The 22,018-nt window shown below is 43.6% G+C and overlaps 1 protein-coding gene across 1 annotated transcript in view; it reads right to left on the reverse strand.

Annotated features, from left to right (window-relative positions):
- The window catches only part of DNTT (DNA nucleotidylexotransferase), a 157,718-nt gene extending 156,084 nt beyond the window's left edge, over window positions 1-1,634 (reverse strand). Inside the window, exon 1 of the mRNA XM_089508345.1 lies at window positions 1,432-1,634. Within this exon, the coding sequence (XP_089364471.1) occupies window positions 1,432-1,634 (203 nt within the window). The remainder of the gene's footprint in view (window positions 1-1,431) is intronic.
- Between the last annotated feature and the right edge of the window lie 20,384 nt (window positions 1,635-22,018).

The following is a 22,018-nucleotide window of genomic DNA, read 5'->3' on the forward strand; positions in this document are numbered from 1 at the left end:
AGAGCAAAGCATTTGGCCTCTTAGTAAAATGGGTGCTGCTCCCTACAGATGCCATCTTGTGGCAGTGACAGTGATAAGGATGGGTTAATGCAATAGGGACAGTATTTTCCCCCTACATACACCTCAGGTGGCGGATTTTCCAGTAGTTATCAAGAGGGCCAATCTATATCAAGCCATTATCAGGGAGAATGTCCTAATCCAGATTAACACACAAACACATACATTCATGTTAATTGCATTAATGGTTTCATGCCACAGAGAGCTCCGTCAAAAACTCCTCCATATGTGCATTGCTTTGCAGTTGTGAGGCCCCTGCTCCTCCACCAAAGGTTCATATCTCACTCACAGAGGATCTCCATGCTTACTTTGGAGAATAGTTGTCAAGATTCTAATGGAGTAAAATTGCAAAAAAAAAAAAAAAAAAAAAAAAAAAAAAGATAGGAATGGCATTATGCTGAAAACTAGAAGAAAACTTATTAGATTTGTGACAATGAACTGTGCTCCCATTTTTACAGCAGCAAAAATAGCAGCCTAAGCATATATGCAGTATGCATCTCCATTTAACTGAGACCACAGCACTGAATATTCATATTGTTGAAGATGCATAGGCATAGTGCTAACGATGTATGTAATTAGAATGATTCTTGAAGATTCACACAAACAAATGTTACTAAACAGACCACTTATTTTAAGGTCAGGGTTATTATTCAAATGAAAGCTTCTGGTGTTGTTATTCTCCTAGCATTTCTGAAATGTAATTATTCAGTTAAATCTCTTGCAGAAAGCTAGAAAATGCCTTTCAATATAGTCTAGTTGTGTAAATTTCCCCTGTATCCATCGAGGTGGATTACTGTGACCCTCCAGCTGTTGGTGGACTGAAATGTACATTATCCCAAGGCAGTACAGACAACAGTGAGAGACTGTGAAACTTGCAGCCCAACAAATTTGGAAGGGTCACATCAGAGTTTATCAGACAAGGGGAATTGGAAGTATAATCCGATGGCAATCTGAACGCAATCATGGGGTTTAATGTTATTGCGTGATAACCCACTACACACAAATTCGGGCAATGGGAAGTCAGTCCGAACGCAATCATGTGGTTTCACGTTATTGCATGATAGACTGCCACATGCAAATTTGGGCAATGGCATGCTATTTTCGGGCAATGGGGAGCCAGTTTGAATGCAATGCGTATTCATGTAATTACGCGAAACTAGCAACTTTAAATGAATGCGTTTTGGCCCCACTTTCTTTTCATTCGAATTTAAGAGAAATTCCTCCCATTTGATAAACTCCATCCACCCTGAGTGTACATACTTCCCTGGCATGCTTCTGACAGGACAGGCATGGATTTGCACTTTTAGAGAAGGAATTTCAAGTTTCAACACACCACACAGAGAATCCAGTGAATGTTTTGGTTGTTCTCCATACCTTATTTCGTTTGCTATCCGAAAGCCTTTCCTTCTTGCCAGATCCATCAAGAATGTTCTCCTGGTCAGTCCCATTTTCCTCTCCACAATAAAGATGACTATGTCATTGAACTGTATTTTGTAGCTGCTGTGAAGGATTGGAGTCTGCATTCCCTTCTTCTTTTTCTTCTTGGGAATAAAGTCTGTAGTTCTGATCATATTCATGGTACAATGTACACTTTATCTTGTTTGTTTATACCCACACTTCACTCAGGGAAAATACAAGCTCACAGCCCAGCAAGCAGACTGCTTTTGATGTCACCATTGAGTGATGTCATTTTCCTCTCTTCCTCTTCCATGAAGAGAAAGCTCTATGGGCTTAAAACGCTTTGTCACTTTTGAACCTCCCCATAAATTCACCAGTCTCAAAGCAGACAAATTAAAGCAGTAATCACTTTCACTTCTTTCTGAGATCTGCCTGAGAACCTACTTAAGTAACTTTAGAAAAAAAATTCTTCAAAACCAGTCCAAGGAAATAGAGCTACTAAGAGCTGGTCCAGACTGGCCCAAAACCTTGGTATTTCGTTGGGGCTGCAATTATATCCGATTTTCAAGAAATATCAATGCAACTTATTTCCTGACCTGATCTATTTCTTATTAATTTCTGGGATTAACCTTGACTTTTTAAAGCCAGAGTATTGGGTTTATTTTTTTTTTCTGTCCACTGAGTTTCTGCTGTAGGTAGGGGTAAATTCCTATGTCTGTATCCATTGTTTCAGTTCTTCCTGTACATCTAGGCTGCCCAACTGATGATGGGGGTTTGCTATAGAAGTTTTCCTTTGACCTTCCTTCCCTCATTACATTTCCATTTACCAGACTGAATGTTTCCTTTCTGGTCTTTGGTTTTGTTTTTTGTTTTTCTTTTACAGTTATAGTGCAGACCAGTATAGCCAAAAAACAATTTTATAAAATGGAATTATCAGACACAGAATGTGGATACTGGGGAAGAGCAAGGAGGTGTTGAGTTCATGGAAGAGATTGCAAAGGAATGGAGGAAAATCAGACATATTTAGTTTTGACTGGATGAGTGAGTGGGATCAACCATTACAAATTAGGAAATCTAGAAACAAAATAGGCTGATATTTACTGGAACTATTGCACCATCTGGAGGAGCCCCAAGTTTCTTTCCTTAACACAGATGCCTTTAACTGTCAAGTGGAGATTGGTCAGATCAACTGATAATTCCAGATGTTTCGTGAAAACGTTGCCCTGAATTTCAAATATCTAATACTAAGCATGTTTCAAAGGAGGAAGCTGTTTAGAATGGGGGTCCTCAAAGGCCTCTTAACCAGGATGACCAGATGTCATAACTGCAAAGGAGGACAAGGCAGTGCAAAATGTAAGACATTACAAAATAAATGCTAGAAACACTAATATAAATTCATGCTTCTTAGTCATGCTCATAATGGAGGACATTGTGGGATTCCTCCTGGACAGAAGATTGAAAGGTAGGACATGTCCTGGAAAAGGAGGACATCTGGTCACCCTGCTCTTAACATGGTGGACAGGAGTAAATGTTACAAAGTTAAACATGGATTGCCAAACCATATCACAGCTTTGTTCCTGTAGAAGCTAAAAGTGGGAATGGGTCCCTACCATCTTTCTTCTCATTCACTCTACCATATGGAATGGACAAGATGGTGTGCTTTCCCCTTTCCACATACCAGTCATACCATAAATGCAGATAAGATTCAGAGGAATGAGAATAAATAGAAACAAAAAGATTTTCCCATCTCTAATTCCAAGTAGCCCTATAGAAAAATAATCAGGATTGCAATTGCCTATGATTTTGAACATGATTTATCTTAACTCAGTATGACATGCCTGTGTGCCAATACAAGTGATATATTACATATATTATGTCATATATTATTATTACATATATTATGTCATCATACATTATGTGATACCTTCTGGACCATCTCCAGTACATTTCATATATTCAGACAATACCAGATTTTAGGGGGGGGGGGGGGTCCCTTTTTTTTAGAACTACCAGAATCCATCCATCCAACTTGGCCAGCTCTAGACTTTACAGTGGACCCTTGGTATGTCCTGGGGTTTGGTTCCAGGTTCCCTGTGGATACTAAAATCTGTGAATACTCAAATCCAATTATATACAATGGTATAGTAAAATGGTGTCCTGTGTGTGTGTGTGTGTATTATATGCCTTGGTGGCACAGTGGTTAAATGCCGGTACTGCAGCCACAATGTTATGAGTTTAATCCGAGGGGGCTCCAGGTTGACAGCTTTCCATCCTTTCGTAGGTCAGTAAAATGAGTGCCCAGCTTGTTGCGGGCAATTGGCTTACATATTGTAAACTGCTTGGAGAGTGCTTAGCTTACTATGAAGCAGTATAGAAATGTAAATGCTGTTGCTATGGCTACAATGACAAAATCAAGGTTTCTTTTCTTTTCTTTTTTTGGAGTTTTCTTTTTTGAATATTTTCAAATGGTGGATGGTTGAATCCATGGATGAATAATCTGTCGATATGGAGGGTTGGCAGTGCCAATATTGCATAAGATTTTTTGTAGAAAAGAGAAATGAAAACCATGTTCCTTTAATTGTCACTTACAAAAGGTATATAATCAGTTGTACATTAACCAGCAAGATGTCGTCTTAAAGTGAAGTTGTTTCTGCAAAGCTTCCCGTTATCTGAGTCACAGTCCCATATGCAATATCTTACTCTTCACTACCCATGATCAGTGGTATAAAACCATATTGGCCACAGAACTGTTTGCGGTACAATGTGTGTTTTAGACTTCCTTTCGACCTTCCTAAGTGAGTTTGCATGAGAAATATATGCAGCATAGAGGTGAGAAAGAACACTCAAGCTTATTTGGAAAAAAATGTCAGGGCTTCAGGGAGATAAAAAGGCTTCCACAGACAGTTTCGAGAGTTTCAGAATCACTAACAACCAATTTTTGCTGGCTTCTATTCACTAAGTCTTCACACAGTAAAAATGGAAAAATCTTCATCCCACTACACAGATAAAGGAAGACACGAAGCTGCCTCTTAGATTGCTCAGAGAGACCGGGGTGGTTAATTTTTTAGTGCTGACTGAGGGATTCTGCAAGTTCTTGACCCAAAAAAGTGTAAGCAGGCTCTGTTTGTATAGTCCTATTCTGGAATGCAGGTTAAACAAACAAAAATGCTGAAGGAACATGAGGAAAGGGAGTAAGTTAGTCCTGTTTCCCCCCCTTCCCCTGGGTCATCATAGCTTTTCATTTTCTGAAAAGGAGCATCCTCTATGTAGAAAAGTTCTTCACACAATTCAAACACTGATTTCCCAGCATTTTGGTTTGGGTGCAGAACCTCCATGCATGGAGTAGTGTCTCCTCTATGAAGAGTCACTCCACATGGGAGGGGCAATGAAAATATTCAAAGAATGGAGCATAATTTTATGTTTTCATGTCACCTGTTGATTTGTGATGACCCCATGAATTTTATAGGGTTTTCTTAGACAAAGAATACTCAGAGTATTCTCCGAATATAACTTACAATACCTGACATTCTCTGGTAGACTCTCCTCCAAGTACTAAACAGGCTTACCCCTGCTGTTCCTTCAAGGTACTGAGGCTTAATTTATACAGGGTATGTCTACCTTATCCACAATTCTCTTGAAATCCAAAATGCTCCAAGAGCCAAAACTTTTTTCATGGCAGCCTTGCTTTCTGGTAGTTCAATATACACAAACTTTTTTTCATACACAAAATGATTTAAAATACTGTATAAAATTACCTGCAGGCTATATGTATAAGCTGTATATGAAACATACATGAATTTTGTGTTTAGACATGGGTCCCATCTCCATGATATCTCATTATGTGCATATATACAAATACAGGTATTCCAAAATTCAAAAAAAAAATCCAAAATCCAAAACACATCTGGTCCCAAGCATTTGGGATAAGGGAGAGTCGGCCTACCAAATACCTGCAATGAGCTTTTGTCTAGCAGATTTGTCTTCACTGGTAGGATCAACTTTCTATGATGTTTTTCTTCTATTGGTATGTCTAGATGAACGTGTGATAAAGTCCACTGAGTTTTACTTTACATTTGTCTTATCTTTTCTGAGATAATGCAAAGAAATGGAATTTCCCCATTTCTCAGGATACCTCGATTGTCATATTTATAGCCTTGTTATTTGTGACTTGCTGTTTATCTGAGATTCATTGGTTATGTTCCTATGAGGAGGAGTTGTTGTTTTTAATTTAATGCTGCGCATTCCATCTGTTGCTCATGCCAGTTCTACCAAAGTCTATGGTGAAGTATCATCCTACCAGTCCTTTTCTAGTACTTGAATACAATCTCAGTGGACCAGATTCAGAAGCAAAACACATGTGTTATACGTGAGTATTTTGGAGGATTGGGGGGAAATATTAACTTGAATAGAACAAACTCACACACAAACAAATACATACAACCAAAGTATAAGGACTAGTAAATAAGATGTACTCTTATCCAAAGTTGTTTTCTGTCATTTTCTTCTTTTTCTTTTCTTTTTTTAATTTGCTATCACTTCAGGCATCTGTTCTGATTACCACCAGGGAATGATTCTGCATTCATTACAGCTTGAAACTTCTGTTCATAATCCAGCTCTGACTGGGTAAAGTGTTAATTAGTTGTAGTTGCTGTCACTGTTAAGTTGGCAGCCCCAGGCTGCCACAAAATATTACCATTGCATCAGGCTTGAAGGATAAGGATTCCACTTGGTGCACACAAAGGATTTGTATGACTTATAGCTCCAATCAGGGGTATTGGACATTAATTGCTGCATCAGCAAATGTTCTTCATAAAAGACACACCATATGCATCTATTTCTGCAGACAGTGTCTCCCAGCATTTTCTCAGATAAATTATGATAAAGTATACACAGAGGTATAATTCAAATGCAAAGCTGTTATTTAAAGAAAATAAAAAAAATAGTGTGCTACCCTGCTGCTTTAAAATGATTGTGGCCTCAGAGGTGAGCTGACACTAGGAATGAACAAATATGGCCAAATTATATTCAGCAGACATTGCTTTAAAGTAAGGATGCAAGATGTTGTGTGTGGAGATGGACAACCAAGGTGATCAAAAGTCTGGAAACCAAGCCTTATGAGGAGCACTTAGAGAGTTGGACATGTTTAGTGTGGGAAAGAGAAGACTGAGAGTTGACACGATAGCCATAACTGAACAGATGTCATGTAGAAGATGGAACTCGATTATTTTCTGCTGCTCCAGAGACCAGAACACAAACCAATGGATTCAAATGAAAAGAAAAAGGGATGCCACATAAACATTAATAAGAACTTCATTGTAAGAGCTGTTCAATGGTGAAATGGACTGCCTCAGAGGGTGGTGGACTCTCCGTCTTTGGATGTTTTTAAACAGAGGTTATATGAGCATCTTTCAAGGATGTTGTAGGTGTGTATTCCTGCATAGCAGAGGGTTGGACTAGATGACCCTTGTGACTCCTTCCATCTCTAAGATTCTATGATTCTATGTAGGGTTCTTCAGATATTGTTGGACTACAGTGCCCTCCGTCCTTCATCATAGACTATGCTGGATGGGGCTGATGAGAGTTGCAACCCAATGTCCTCTGAAGGTCCCAAACACATTTTGTCTCATTTGGTAATCTCAGTGTAGAGATAAACTGGCAATTTTCAAAATAATCCATGTACAAAAGAACCATTTTGTGAACTGTGCTGGGTATTTTATCAGTAGAAAGGAAGGCTCTTCTTTAGGGTTGCCAGCTTCTTTTGGCAAGACTCCAGTACCTCTGACAACTGCAAAAGAGAAGGAAATTTAACAGGTGATGTTTTTTCCTGTTCGTTTTATCCTTTTGGTAGAAAAAAAAAATGTCTCTGTTACGCAGTTATCAAAGACACACATGCCTTGGCAAGTGAGAATATACAACCCTAGAAATCTTGTGTCCTGAACATTTAAAGGTGGTTGCAGACTTTAACACAGTATGTAAAAACTCCATGAAAAAGAGCACCTCAGGGAGGCCTATCCAGTCCTTCTCTACAATTGTCCCCAGTTTATAAGTCAGCCAATGGAGTTATGCTCCAGGTTTAACCGATGTGAAAAAAATGATTAGTTTCTACAAACAGGGATGTGAAAACTACCCAGTCTACATTTCATTATGTATCTCTGAATCCAAGTGGCATTTTTTTTCCTGTTCTTGTTCCATTTGAGACTTTTATGGTTTTCCATGGAGACTTAGCAATGTATTTTGCTAAGTGCTTTTCCTCATGTATGCCTTTTTTATGCATTCTTCTTAATCTAAAGATTTTATACACATTTTCCCCACTGATTAAAGCATGTTCTCCCCCCCCCCCGGTATTTTTTTTTTAGTTATATGCATTTATTTGCACCTAATTTTAAAAAGGACAAAGAAAAAGTAATCTGTTACCTGACATCGCTTTCCAGTCATGGGAAACAGACAAATATGTTCACACTTTTGCTGACAGACTCACAGACCATGAATCGGAGACATTGGCTTTTAAAATGATTAATTGAAATTGTTTTCCCATTTCTGTCTACATCATAGATGTTACAGAAAGTAGGGGTTTTTTAAATTATAGCTGTGGCATATCTGAGGGTCAAAATGGGTCTTCTATACTGTCACTAGCTGATAAGCAAATATACTTTGTTTCTGCTCATTTCAGATAGTGTCAAGGAGCCATTAGATACTTAAACTACTTTTATCCTGACTGATGACTCTCCAGCCAGCCTGCCCTCTAATTCCCTATGTTTCACCAAATATTGCTTATGCATTTTCTCAGCATGCTGACTTCTGTACCAAATACAAATTCTAGATCTGGTACACAAATCAGGATTGTGTGGGAACATGCCAATGCCCATATCTCACCACATTAAGAATTCTGAGAATCTTCTGACTCTTCACCTGATCACCTTTCTGAGTGAGCAATCTGTGACAGAAGCATGAGGGAATTATCTCCATTGACCTCAATCTTTCACTCTGGAAAACCACGTAAAAAAAGATTGAGAGGAACAGGACAAGTGATTACAATGGCCAGGTCTTGCCAGATCAGAATATTCCAATGATTATTCTGGCCCCAAAGCTGCTCCATGTTCCTCCATTACCTTGGGCACGTTATAGAGATGCTGAGCAACTATTCAGACATGTTTCCTGCTGTGCCCTACAACGCTGCCACTGCTGGTGCAAGTTGCTCACTCTGAGGTCAGAACAAGTCACCCAGCATCCATCACATGGCAAGGCACTTCTTCTGATCTGAGAGTGAGCCACTCATTCCAGGAGCAGTGGTGTTGGGCAGCACAGCAGGTTGCATTGTAAATAGCCACCCAGCATTGCAACAGTGGGGTCTGGATTTTCTTAGAAGATCTAGATCAAAAGGCGAGTTATTTTAATCCATTGTAAGGGTGGTATACTTTGGGTTCAGTACTGAACAGACCATACATCATCCAGACAGTTTGCACCAGAACCATGGATTGGGCCCTGCATCATCTGGACTGCTTACCAAGAGGATAGTGGGAGGATGTGCTATTTTGCCCATGCAGAGATGACAAAAGACAAGAAGGGGATGCCCTTCTAAAATCATCTTGAAAAGCCATTTCAACCTATTCTCCAGCTATGAAAAGTTTCATGCATTTCAGTGAGCTCAAGCAAAATCTCCAAACACATACAGTCCTGTACTCCGGACACAGTGGTGGGCCATGACTAGAAAATGCTATATAGTGCTAGAGTAAGGCTAGGTTCAAGCCCCACTCACCCATGAAACTGACGGTGAAATTGGGCCCGCCACCATCTCTCCTTCTGATGTCTAGTGTGAGGAAAGGAAAGGATCACATAAGCCATCTTGAGCTCCTGAAAAGAAAGACAGGATGGAACTACTGTATAACAAATGAATAAATAACATCAATATTCTGGAAAAGCAACATGGTCAAGATTTAACACTCAGCATAAACTTCAGAAATGAGCCCACAGCCCAAGATCGTATTGCTTAAACAGGGTATTTTATGTTAAATGTTGTATTGTACATGATTCACTCACTCTCCGCTCTAAACCTTTCTCTAATACATACGGCTGAAGGCCAAGATACTGTTTTGCAAGTTAACAAATACAAATATATGTCCTAAATAAATCCACATCATTGCTACATTTCTCAGTGTGCTCGTTCAACCAATGTTCTGACTGATTCTGTACAACATTTTTCCCCCTCTTATTTTCAAGTTATTCTTCATGAGATTAGTAGGATTGTATGAGGAGTCAAGCAGTGATAAATTACAGTGCATTATGTATCACTGGTCCTGGAAAATGTGCTATATTTAATAAAGACAGATGCAAATTAATTAGCAAAATGAATTGTAAAAATGGAAGAACCTTGGTTTAAGTAAGAAAATATATGACTTGTGTATTAGAGGAAAAATAAACCTTGTCATTTAAGTAATTACTTTGGGTTTCTCTGCCTGGGCCAAAAGGCCCATATTCCCTGCCATTCTGGCAGCATTCTGTTCAGATGACATATAGCCCAAACCCCAGTTCTAGTGCAACCAGACCAGACAATGTCCAGCACCAGAACTGGGGTATATCACCTTTGAAATGAATTTTTAAAAACTACCTTTTACTCTGGATCTTCCTGGAAGAGCCAGAGCCTTCTGTTCCCACACAGGGGTGGCTGTCTAAATGGGTTTCCTGTTCTGCTCTTGCCATGAGTCACTTGCTCAAAAGTGCCTTGTTCTGACCTCAAAAAGAAATGACCTGCAGTAGCAGCACACACACCAGTCACCTTAGTTGGATGTCTGTGTAGACAACTGCTCCGGTACAGGAAGAGAGGCCAAGAAACAGCAGAGGGAGGTCCAGTCAGGATATTTCAGGCTGCCCCCAGACTATCCTAACCCATGCAGACAGGACTACCCTTACCCTTACCACTGACCAAGCTGGGTAGAGGACTTTGGGAGTTGCAGTCCAAACATCTGGAGTGTTAAATGTTTCCCACCCCTGCTAGGAAATGCATGAGATGACATGGTAAACAAGTCAAGATCAGAAAATAATGTTGTCTTTGCTTCCCCTTCAACTTAAATAGTAGCACGTAGTGAATGTTTAGGTCTGTTCTTTTTCCTGTTTTGAATGTTGCTAAAACATAAAATAAGTGTGTGGTTTACTTTACTTTTTAGCTACTTAAAAGAAATTGTGCCAGGCTGTTGCTTAACACCACAGTGAGTTCTAGCTGATGGTGTTGGTTGCTTTACACTCTGCATTCAAAATAGCAGAAACTACTAGGTTGAAAGAGAAGCAGCCATCTCTTTACTAGCCTCAGACAGAACTAAACAGGTGTTCAACTGTAAGATGAGAGGCAAGACATTTTTTCTCCCAAGTGGAGGTTCAGAATCAATTAACTGCCTCTTTTATTCTGCAAATATGAACTGAAAGACCCAATAAAACTCTCAGAACACCAAAGGGACACAAAAGCTGCCATAAGAATTTTCTGAAAACAATTGCTTCACTAGTTAGTATTGCACTTTATGCTGTTGTTTTACCAGGCCTTTGGTCTATACAATAGAGGAATGCATTTAATATGGAATTAACTATTCCACAAAAAACTTAATGTATGTTACTGTGTCATTATCAGAGTGTGTTTAATTTAACTTACTGATTATTTTTAGATTTCTGGTCATATCTGGGGGCTCTTCCCACTACAAAATAATCTGGTATGGAAACTGGATTATTTTGTAATCAAATCTCTCTGGGGCTGCTGTCATGCCCAGCTTGGAGGATGGCTCGGAGGACTCAGAGGATGAGCTAGAGCCCCTGGGACCTGAACCTGTAATGGAGGAGCCAGAGCCCCTGGGACCTGAACCTGTAATGGAGAAGCCAGAGGCTGGCCCTAGCTCTGCTGGAGCAGAGTCTATGACCCCTCCAGAGGTTCAGCAGTCAAGTTTGCCTGGTGCCGAGGCTGTGGACATGGAGGAGGATCTGGGCAGTGTGCCTACCTTCAAGGAGCGTTGAACAGAAAGGAAGGACCTTCGAAGATCACGGAGGCTTTATCAGAAGCGTGTTCGTAATCTGACACAGCTGAAGGCCGGCTCCTTGCCTTCTTAAGCACCTGGAACATGTGTGGCTCTTTGCCAGTGGATATCTGACTCTTTTAGAGGAAAGACTCTGTCTCTGGCTCCTTTGGCTTCTTGTCTTCTAGATCATCTTGACTACCTGGAAACCTTGACCTTGGACTGCTTTATCGACCTGCCTATCTGTTACCCTGAACCTCAGACCATCTGACAATTCTCTTGGTAATCCCTTTTGGTAGAACTACTGTGAATCTCCAGGACTGTGTAGCTTACACTGACTTTGCTGTTCGGGGGGGGGGGGGGTTGTTTGTTTGAGAACTAGCTGTCTTATCAGCCCTTTGGCTGCTTTCCTGGACAGCCGCTTACTCCCCTTTTACACTTAAGGGGGGGGGAGAGGAAAAAGGGCTGCCACGGAGAAGAAGCGGCTCGAGCAGGAGGGGGGGAAAGGCAAACTCCACAAACCTTGCCAAGGAAATCGCAAGACAAACTAGCAGGCTGGTGGCATGGTGGGAAGACTTGGGCCCAGGCAGCTCTTCCTCCTCCTCCTCCTCCTTCTCCTCCTCCTCCTCCTGATGGGTCTCTCTCTCCTCTTCTTTGCCGTGATCCACCCTCAGCTACCTCTCCGGGCTCCTGGCCCTGACCCGCCCTCGGAAGCCTCACCGGGGAGCCAAGCCAGAGCACTCCTAGGCCATGTTCTGCTCCTCCTCCCTGCAGGGACGTAGCCAAGGGGAGAGTTCTTGGGGTCCGGACCCCCCTTCCATTAGAAAAATGAATGGTGTGTGCTGCTGCGCCGCCGCACTCAAGCCCTTAGTCTGGACCCCCCCCCTTCCTAAAATCCTAGCTACGTCCCTGCTCCCTGTGGCTAAGAGAGTGTGACTATGACAGAGTGTGACTTGCAGCAGCAACGGTGGCACTCCATGTCCCTCTCCTCCTCCTTCCCCTGCCAGCTGTCTTGCAAGCCGGCCTGGGGCCTCCTTGCCCTGGCCCTGCTTCAGCCCCACATGTCAGGAAAGGAAGAATAGGAGGAGGAGGAAGAAGGCAGTGGGGAGGCATGGAGGGAGGGAGAATAGCCAGAAAAAGACCCCCAGAGGAGCAGGCAAGGCTGAGCTAGTGAGTAGCCCTGATTCTGCTGAGGCTTCTTCTTCCTGAAGGAGTGGGCGAGCAGCTGCCTCAGAAGACTCATGGACAGCGAAACAAGTGGCACACCGGAAGGCAGCCCATCTGGAGGAGGCAGAGGAGGAGCCACCGGGGTGCAAGCCTTCTCATCATGCGACCAGCCTGCAAGTTTGTCCTTCGGTTTTCTTGGCAAGCTTTGTGAAAAAGTTTGCCTTTTCTTTCCTCCTCCTCCTCCTCCTCTTCTTCTCTCCGTGAGAGTCATGAGAGCAGCCCAAAGCTCAGTCCCTAAAATGTGCATCAGATCACTTATTCCCACTCCCCTGAATTGATTTTTTAAAAAAAACCCTCCTCGAATTGATTTTTAGCAAAAGAACCACCAACAAAGTACTGTTTTGAAAAAGCTGTTCTTTTGGATTTGCCTCACTTTAACTCGAATCCAACTGAACTCAATCGCTTCTGAAACGGTTCACAGTGGGAACCACACAGATATAGATCAGTCTGGAAATCGATTTATTCTCCAGTGGGAACGAGCCCCTACTAGGCTCCTGGTCACAGCATGCAGTGAACTTATTTTCCAATGACAATGTCATAGATCCAACTTACTAACTGCAGGATACATTGAGTTTCAGTTGAAAATGGTACCATTTAAGACATTAGCAAGCACACTCATATAAAGGCCCACTAAAAATAGAGGTCATCACCCAGGAGACAATATTGCATGTTTGCCTTGTATGTGCTTGTCAAAATAACCACAGAACACCAACATGGGAGAAAGGCCACAACTTTATTAAACCATTGGTAGGGTTGGCACAAAGCATAAGGTCAGGATCTGTGCAATCAAACAACCACCCTGTTGTTTGATTATCCAAAGCCGGGTCCCAACCCGGTGCTTGGGATGACCTAGGGGCTAAGGAACACCGCTTGAGCGCAAACCATGCCTTGCGTTCCCCAATTCACAAAGCCCCTAGTCACCGGGAGGCGCACCTGCGTTCTGGCCCCCGCAATGGCCAGATGCCTTCGCTCATCGCCCCCGGGTACCTTGTGACTCCCAAACCAGAACTCCATAGCCCTGGTACCACCAACGTTCAGATCCTGGCCTATGCTGCCGCCACAAAAGGCCTACACAGGAGGCCTGCCGCCAACCCTGCCAAGAGCGATTTAATGTCCGCCACATTGATCCAAATGTGGGCGAACATAGCCAATGAAGGCCTTGGATCTCCAGCGTCCCACTTGCTTGATATCTCTGGCAGGCATGCCAGCCCCAGAAGCAGCAGTGGCCGCACCAATACGGAAAGAATGGCCACCAAATTCCCTGGCTGGGAGACCCAGACTTGAAATGACCATTCTGAGCACAGAAACAAATTGGTATCTTGTAAGGGGAGAACCATCCACATGTATGAAAAGAAAATCGGCCAACAAAGGCCTAACATCCCAAAAGAGTCGAAGAGCTTTAACTGGACAAACAGGGAAGCCACGAAAGCGACGTAGCACCACATTCTGACCAACCCCTAACTGGTCGCACTTGGAGCGACGCAAAGTTAAAGAGACACCATGCTTTATAAATGTTAAGTCAGAAGCACGCAGTGCCCTGCCGGATAAATCGCTCTTGGACCCAGCGACAATTTCGCCTAAACGAAAGGCGCCAAAAAAGGCCACTGAAAATGCAGCACAAAACAGCTGAACTTCGTATTTTGAAGAACAAATAACAGGAAGAGTAGCACAAATTTTACAGAGCAATTGTAAACATATAGGGCGTCTTGTGTCCTTCTTATAAGCATAAGCACGCTTCCAACCTTCAATAGCCCTTTTTACCAAAAAGGAGGCACATGGATCGGCAAATCCCCCAGCCTTAGAGAAAAAAGAAATACCAGCCAAATGGATGGACATTGTCTTAGGAGCGACATTATTGTGGCGTAGCCAAACTAAAAAACGCAACACCACCTCGGTGGTCAAAGGCCAAACATGCTGAGTTCTAGAGTCATTAAAATAATCTGCCAGCTTTCTGATGGCATTTTTGTAAGTCTTTAAAGTGGAAGGAGCAATGGATCCCAAAATCCCATTCATTATTTCAGACAGCCAACCTCCCACATGGAAGCAGGACATAGGGTAGGTTGAAGGTCTGCCTCTGGGGCTAATTGTCGAAAGCACTGAAACTGAAAACGAGAAATTGCATCAGCAATGCCGTTATCTAAACCAGGAACATGTTTAGCTAGGAAGGAAATATTGTTAATCCGACAACACAACACAAACTTCCTTAACAAACTCACTACCCTCGGGGATTTTGCTGACTGTTTGTTGATAATTGACACCACAGCTTGGTTGTCGCACCAGAAAAGGACTCTCTTAATTGAAAATTGAGAGCACCAAATGTGAATGGCCACAACAATGGGAAAAAATTCCAAGAATGTCAGATCCCTGAGAATGTCTGACCCTTGCCAGGCCTCAGGCCAGCGCTCGGCACACCAGTGGCCATTGAAAAATAAACCAAAACCGATGCTCCCAGCTGCATCTGAATGAACCTGCAAAGAATCATTAATGTGCCAGGTTCTCTGCCAAATGGCAATACCGTTGAAACTCTTGAGAAATTGGAGCCAAATGCGAAGGTCATCCTTAACACCTTTTGTGATCCTAATGCGATGGTGCGGCAGCCGAGGACCTGCTAAAGATCTGGCTAATCTAGCGCAAAAAGCTCTGCCAGGAGACACCACCTTGCATGCAAAATTAAGATGTCCCAACAGGGACTGAACCTGCTTAAGCATAAGCTTGGGAGCATGGAGGGCATGTTCCAAAAGTTCACAAAGCACAACAATTTTTGAATGAGGTAAGGAAGAAAAACCATTGACCGAATCTAACTGAATGCCTAGAAAGGACATAGCCTTAGCTGGACCCTCCGTCTTGTCAGCCGCAAGCGGAACCCCAATTTCCGCAGCTAGGGAAGAAAAGGCAGTTAATAAATCCAGACACATGTTAGAGTTAGCAGGGCCAACAAACATAAAATCATCCAGATAATGTGTAACCAAAGATGAAGAAGCCCTACGCTTTAATTCCCACTCCAAAAAGGTGCTAAAGGTCTCAAAGGCTGAGCAGCTGATGGAGCAGCCCATAGGCATAGCCTTGTCAAAGTAAAATTGACCTTCAAATTGGAAACCAAGGAAATGAAAATCGTCCGGATGAACCGGAAGGAGTCTAAAAGCTGACTGAATGTCACACTTGGCCATAAGAGCACCTGTGCCGCAGGACCTGACCAAGCGAATTGCGTGATCAAATGAAGCGTATCTTACTGGCATCATTGACAGAAGACCCTGGAGGGTGAGAAAGGTGATGAATTATCCTGAACTCCCCAGGAGCTTTTTTGGGTACTACACCCAAAGGAGAGATATGAAAATTATCAAAAGGAGGGGAAGAGAATGGGCCAGCAACCCACCCCGCCTGGATCTCCTTATTCATCTTTAAACGGAGTACATCAGGCATGGATCTGGCAGATAACAAGTTCTTGGGAAACTGATGTGACAAATGACCAGAAACGGGAATCCTAAACCCAAATACAAAACCATTGGCCAAATAGGAGGCAGCTTGTTTATCAGGATAAGCTTCCAACAGTGGAATAAGAGCCTTAGGATTTACCGGAGAAAAGGCTAACGAAAATTCTAGAGAGGTAACAACCGAATTATTTTTGGCTCCCTGCTTGACCGGCACTTGGCCCCCCGGCCCCATCGCCTTTTCCGGTGGTTGAAGAAGCAGAGCGCCCCCCTCGAAAGGGCTGGGATGCTTGAGCAGGACGGGAACAAGAAATTTTAGGGTGGGACCCTCTACAATTAGAACAACAATGTTCATATTTACATTGAACACGGGTACAACGACTAGAATTGTAATCCCAACAAGACAGAAACTTAGAGTCCTTCTTAATGGGCCCTTTTTGAGAGCCCTTGGGCCTCGAAGACGTGCCCACTTCCAAGAGCCAAATCTCGTGATGAAGAAGGTCCCAACATTCACAAGAGTTCTGTGAGGCATGTTGGCGAAAAGCGGCATCATAGGCAATAGCAGCTGCATCTCCAGCGAAAACCCTGGCACGCTGGACGTTCAAAAGATGGCTAAGCAGATGCCAAGCACGCTCAGGGAACGCCATGGAGACTACAGCCGCAAAGATGGTGAAGCCCTCCAACCAATTAGAAAAAGTAGGCTCAGCCGGAGCCACCTTGGGCTCATGTCTGTTCTTTTTGGTTGAAGTGACAGCAACCGCCTCCTTTCCTTTAGGTTGCAGCAAGGTAAAAACATCTACGTAGCAACCTCTAAGAATGTTGTTACGTATCTTCTTAGACAGATGAGCTCCAGGAGGGTGCTCTCCAGGAGAGCAAACCGGAAATTCAGCTGCCATAGGATCAACCCAAACTCCTTGCACCCCGGGTCGCCAAGCTCGCTTCTTAATGGCCCACCGCGGCAAACCCGGGACCATGGCATGGTCGACCCAAAAACCATCCCTCCCCACTGGCACATCAGGTTGAAAACCACCTGTAGAAGCTGATTGTACAGAACCAGCCTTCCGCGCTCTCCGTCGTTTCCTCTTGGCCTTGTGCTTTCTCTTCCTCTCCCGGCGCCGTTGTGTCGCTGAAACTCCGGAAAGGTCGTCCTCATCCGATGACGATGATGATGAACTGGAACTAGAAGAGCTGGATGAGCTGGAAAGCTGAACCTCCTGACGACGGGAAGCAGCGCCATACGACTGAGGGCCTTGAATAGCTGAAGAAGTGGATGGCTGTACAGACACGCTGGCATCCTGTTGTCTTGGCTGAAACCCCGGAACTGCAGGCGTCGATGTGTAGGGCATCCGACCAGCATCAACAGCATGCTGAATGAATTCAGTGATGGATCTGGATAAGTTGGCAATAGCATCCGGATTCATCCCGGCAGAAACAGCCGGCTGTGCAAAGTCTGCCTCAGGAGGATTGCCAACACTGTGTGGGCCCACATTTGCAGATGCAATAATGGGAGACCCATGGCTGGAGGCCTGGGACCGACTCGGCAAAACAAAAGGATTTATGACCGACCGAGCCTTACGAGCCTCAATCCTCTTAGACCTTTTTGGAGGCATCTCAATTAAATTGAGGACAAGCAACCGCTAAGGAAAGGCAGTTCACAGGAAAAGGCACTTGCAAAAGCCAAAGGACAAAAGTGTGGATGCGTCCACAAAATTGCTAAGAACAGCAAATGTCCAGGCAGAATAAGAACCATTTGCAAACAGTGTCCAAGCGCCAGATAATAACCCAAAGGGGGTTGTAATAGGGGAAGCAAACAACTCGGGCCCTTTGTAAATTCAAAATGGCGATTCCCGCCAAAATTACCAATTCAAAATGGTGCTCCCGCCAAAAACAGAAAACAAAATGGCGCTCCCGCCAAATTTTTAAACTAAAATGGCGTCTCCCGCCCAAACTGGGGCCCGGAAATGAGGCCTGGCGCCAGTAGCCGCCCCTCTAATAGCGCCTCCAGCCCCTAACAAGCACCCCAGGGGGTGGGGGCAACTTACCCCAATGGCCGCCGGGCCGCGGGGAAGCCGGCAAAAGGGGGCCGCGGACCAAGGCAGATGCGCCCGATGGAATGGGGGATCCGGGGAGGGAGCCTCCCCGAACCACACCACCCCACCAACCTTGGCCCAGTCGGCCCCAATGGAAGGGAGAAGCTCAAGGCTATCTCCCCTCCAAGCTCCGCACTGCTCGAAGCCAAGCGCCGACTGAAGAGGAGAGGCCTCCGAGCAGCAATATATACTGCTCGGCCCCTCCCCTCTGCGTCATTTGCGGGGCCCCGCCCCCAAGGCTGAACCCACCAATGGGCAGCCTTGGAGGACTGGAAGCCCCGCACCAGCAAGCCCGGCTCCCAGAGCGTCCCCAGGCCGGAAGGGCCGCCCCTTCCGGCCCCGATATCCAATCGGGAGCCGGGCAAGCCCCAGAGCACTCTGGGGCTTGTAGTTTTGCCGCTATACGGCGGCAAAGCAGTCTGCCCCGCAATCGGGGCGACTGCATTTTCATAAGACATGACGGGTTTGTTCAGGAAATTTCCACTGAGTTGAACAGGAATCATCAAATTCATTTACTGACATCCCATCTGTAATGTGCAGAAATTCAGATATAATTAACTGAAACCATATGACCAGCAAATAAAATGTAATAATGAAAAAGAATACAAAAGACGGAAATATTTTCTATCAATTAGAATTAGAATTTAGCTCTGTAAACTGGGCAGTAAAATGAAGCTGCTGTATAAGAAATAAGGGATTTAAAGGTCTCCTTGTTCATTCCTCAAAGTAAGGGCCACCTGCCCACAAGTTCTCAAACAATGTACACAATCCAGAGCTAACCGGAACCGCAAGAGAACAGCTGTGCTCTAGCAAAATGCCTACAAGAATATCTAACTCCAGATGATTTAGCCCCAAGCAAGTGAGGAAAACCACACTCTGAAGAGAAAACAAAAGAAAAAAAGTGGGGAGCAGGGTGAGATTTCCAACTGCAAATATGAATCATGTAATATCACATATAAATCACCTCACTGGATCTAATAAATAAAAACCCAGCCAAATGCATCTCAAGGAAATTTGGGGAGCCATCTATTAGGAGGAGGCACTACACAGGTCTAGCTGCCTCGAACTCTTTGTCAATTTTTCAGTTTGTATTTTTGAAACTGTAAGGCTCCAATCCTTTTACATCAAGAAATATAAGGAAAAAATGACTGGTAGTAAATTATGTCAGCAAAGACATTTTGTTGCCTTAAGCACACAATGACCTTCTTCTAACATCGACTACCAGTTTGTTTCAGGACACATTTCAAAGTGCTGGTTTGTAATGGGGCCTGGTCCAGACTTTCTGAAGTACCATATCAGAGTGTCCAAGTCCTGAGATCTTTGTTGGAGACACTTCTGTAAGTCCCACCATGTTCTCAGACATGTTTGGTGGAAATATGAACAAAGGCCTTCTTTGTGATTATTCCTCCAGGCTCTTGGACCATATGTGCACAGATCAGAATACTCCAGAATCAACCTGGAGTATTCTGGTCCTGAACCGCACCAACATCCCCCCATTTCCTGGACACTCCAGGGCAAAGCCATGCAGTTGTTTGCACATGTTTCCCATTGTGCTGCTCAATAGCATTGCTAGAGAATGCAGTGATGTGGCCTATATCAGGTGACACCCCAAAAGTGGAGTAACAACCAATTGGACTGTCCTCCCACTGGAGGGAGGGGCGAGCACTCCTGACCCTGCTTCCCCACAGCAGTGGTGGTTTCTTGTGGTTCCCACCATGAGGAAGAACAAGGCTGAGAGTCCCATGCTTTCCTGAAGTGGCAGTGGTCTCCTTGTGAGGAGGCTGCCACTACCTTTGGGAACAAAGGTCTTGCTTCCCTGCAGACGTGGGAGTTTCCTCATATAGAGGCTGTCACTACCATGGGAAACAAAGGCCCCTGGCTCTGTTTCCTCATGTTGGTGGTGATCACCTTGTGATGAGGCTGCCACCACTGCACCCTAGCAGCCATGCCCCCCCGCACCAGGTGACACCAGGGGTGGCAATGCCACTAGTGCTGCCCACTGCTTTTGGTATGGGTTAACCCCTCTGAGGCTAAAAATAAGGTGCTCAGCATCAGTCACATGGCTAGGCACCTCATTCTGTCCTTGGAGTGACTTGTGCTCTTGGCACCAGCAGGTGGCATAGTGGGACAACAACAACAACAACAACAATATTTATTTGTATTCCGCTTAATCTCGAATCCAAGTGGATTACAGCAGTAAAACAAGGTACAGTTAAAAGAGAAATGCATTTAAAAAATTCCATGATCCCCATCCCTCCCCCTGTCATAAAAACATAATTAAACACCAAAAAGAGATTAAACCAAGAAGAAAAGTTTTTAAAAAATTAGTGTACAATAAAAATTAAAATGAAATAAAACATTTTCAAGCAGAGTCCAGGTAGAGTAAAAGATAAAGATGGAGGAGAATGAGAGAGAGAAAAAGAGGGCATTATAAATAGCTGCCCAACGGTGCTCTGGAGGGCTCCAGATTTTCTTGGAAACACTGGAGCAAAAGGTTAGCTGTTTAAATCCATGTTAAGTCTGATATAAGGCACATTTAGTGCTATAATGACCATACAACATCCAGACAGTTTGCACCTGAATCAGGGATTGGGTCCTGTGTCATCCAGATTGATTGCTAGGAGGACACGGGGAGGGTGCATTATTTGAGCCATGCAGGGTCTTGAAGTCCCTTCCTAAGGAGCAGAGGCAAGCTTGCTCCCTCTTTGCCATTCTTTTGATGATCGGTAAAGATTTTATTTATTTATTTTGTTCCAATAGGCCAATAAGGAACATGCCATTTTACAACAAAAGGATTTTTCATTGTAAATGCTGTACTGGTTACCCTCCATATCAATGGATTCTTTATCCACTGATTCAACCATCCACGCCTTGAAAATATTCCAAAAAAATATAAATTCCAAAAAGCAAACATTGAGTTTGCCATTTAATATAGGGGACACCATTTCACTATGTCACTGTATTTAGTGGGACTTGAGTATTCATGGATTTTGTTATACATGGGAGGTCCTGGAACCAAACCCCAGCAGATACCAAGGACCCAGTGTACTATTTTGATTCTTTGCTTTTAAACAGAGATATTTTAAATGGTTTTAATTCTATAGACAAATTAATGCTGCTTTTAAAAATAATGTTTTGTGTTTTTTTAATCCAAATATAGTTTTACTTGCAGTCCCAGGACTGAGGCACAAGCCACAGGAAAGGAGAGATGAAGAAAGGAGGGGGGGGTGTTCTTTGTTGCAAGAAAAAGGCCACAACCTCAACTTTGGCTTAGTACAAGGAGTGGATCCCATGAATCAGTTGATCCACCTCCCAACCAATTCCCCCACCAGATGGGCAAACCATGGGAATGGTGGGGATAATAGGCCCCATTACAATACGAACTGCTATCACTTCCTGCAAATGTGTTGCACCAAGGCCTGCCTGTAAGGGCCACAGAGCTGGGCTTCATCTCCCATACCTGATAGATTTGCTTGCTTGCCTGCTTCAAATTTCACATATTCTTAGGTTAAATTGTTATTAATGTCCATCAAGGACTTGCTTACAGAACAGCCCTTATTTATACCAGACAGACCTATTTGTTTTGACTGGTACAGTTATCATCAGGAACTCAGCTTTCAAATATTTCAAACCAAAAAAAGAAAGTCCTTGCTGCTTTATAATTTAGAGGCAATTTGGTTCAGCGGTTTCTCGCCGCCCGTTTTCCCCCCATTGCCACCACTGTAGATACACTAATAATTCATAATCATTTTTTTCATTTGCTCTCTGCTGAAATATCATGGGACATACAAATAAACTGCCCTTGAAAATCTCATCTGACACTAGC

Source organism: Sceloporus occidentalis, unplaced genomic scaffold (genome assembly GCF_023333645.1).
Source record: "Sceloporus occidentalis isolate IW3139 unplaced genomic scaffold, rSceOcc1.0.p SCAF_2, whole genome shotgun sequence".
NCBI classification, from domain to species: Eukaryota; Metazoa; Chordata; class Lepidosauria; order Squamata; family Phrynosomatidae; genus Sceloporus; species Sceloporus occidentalis.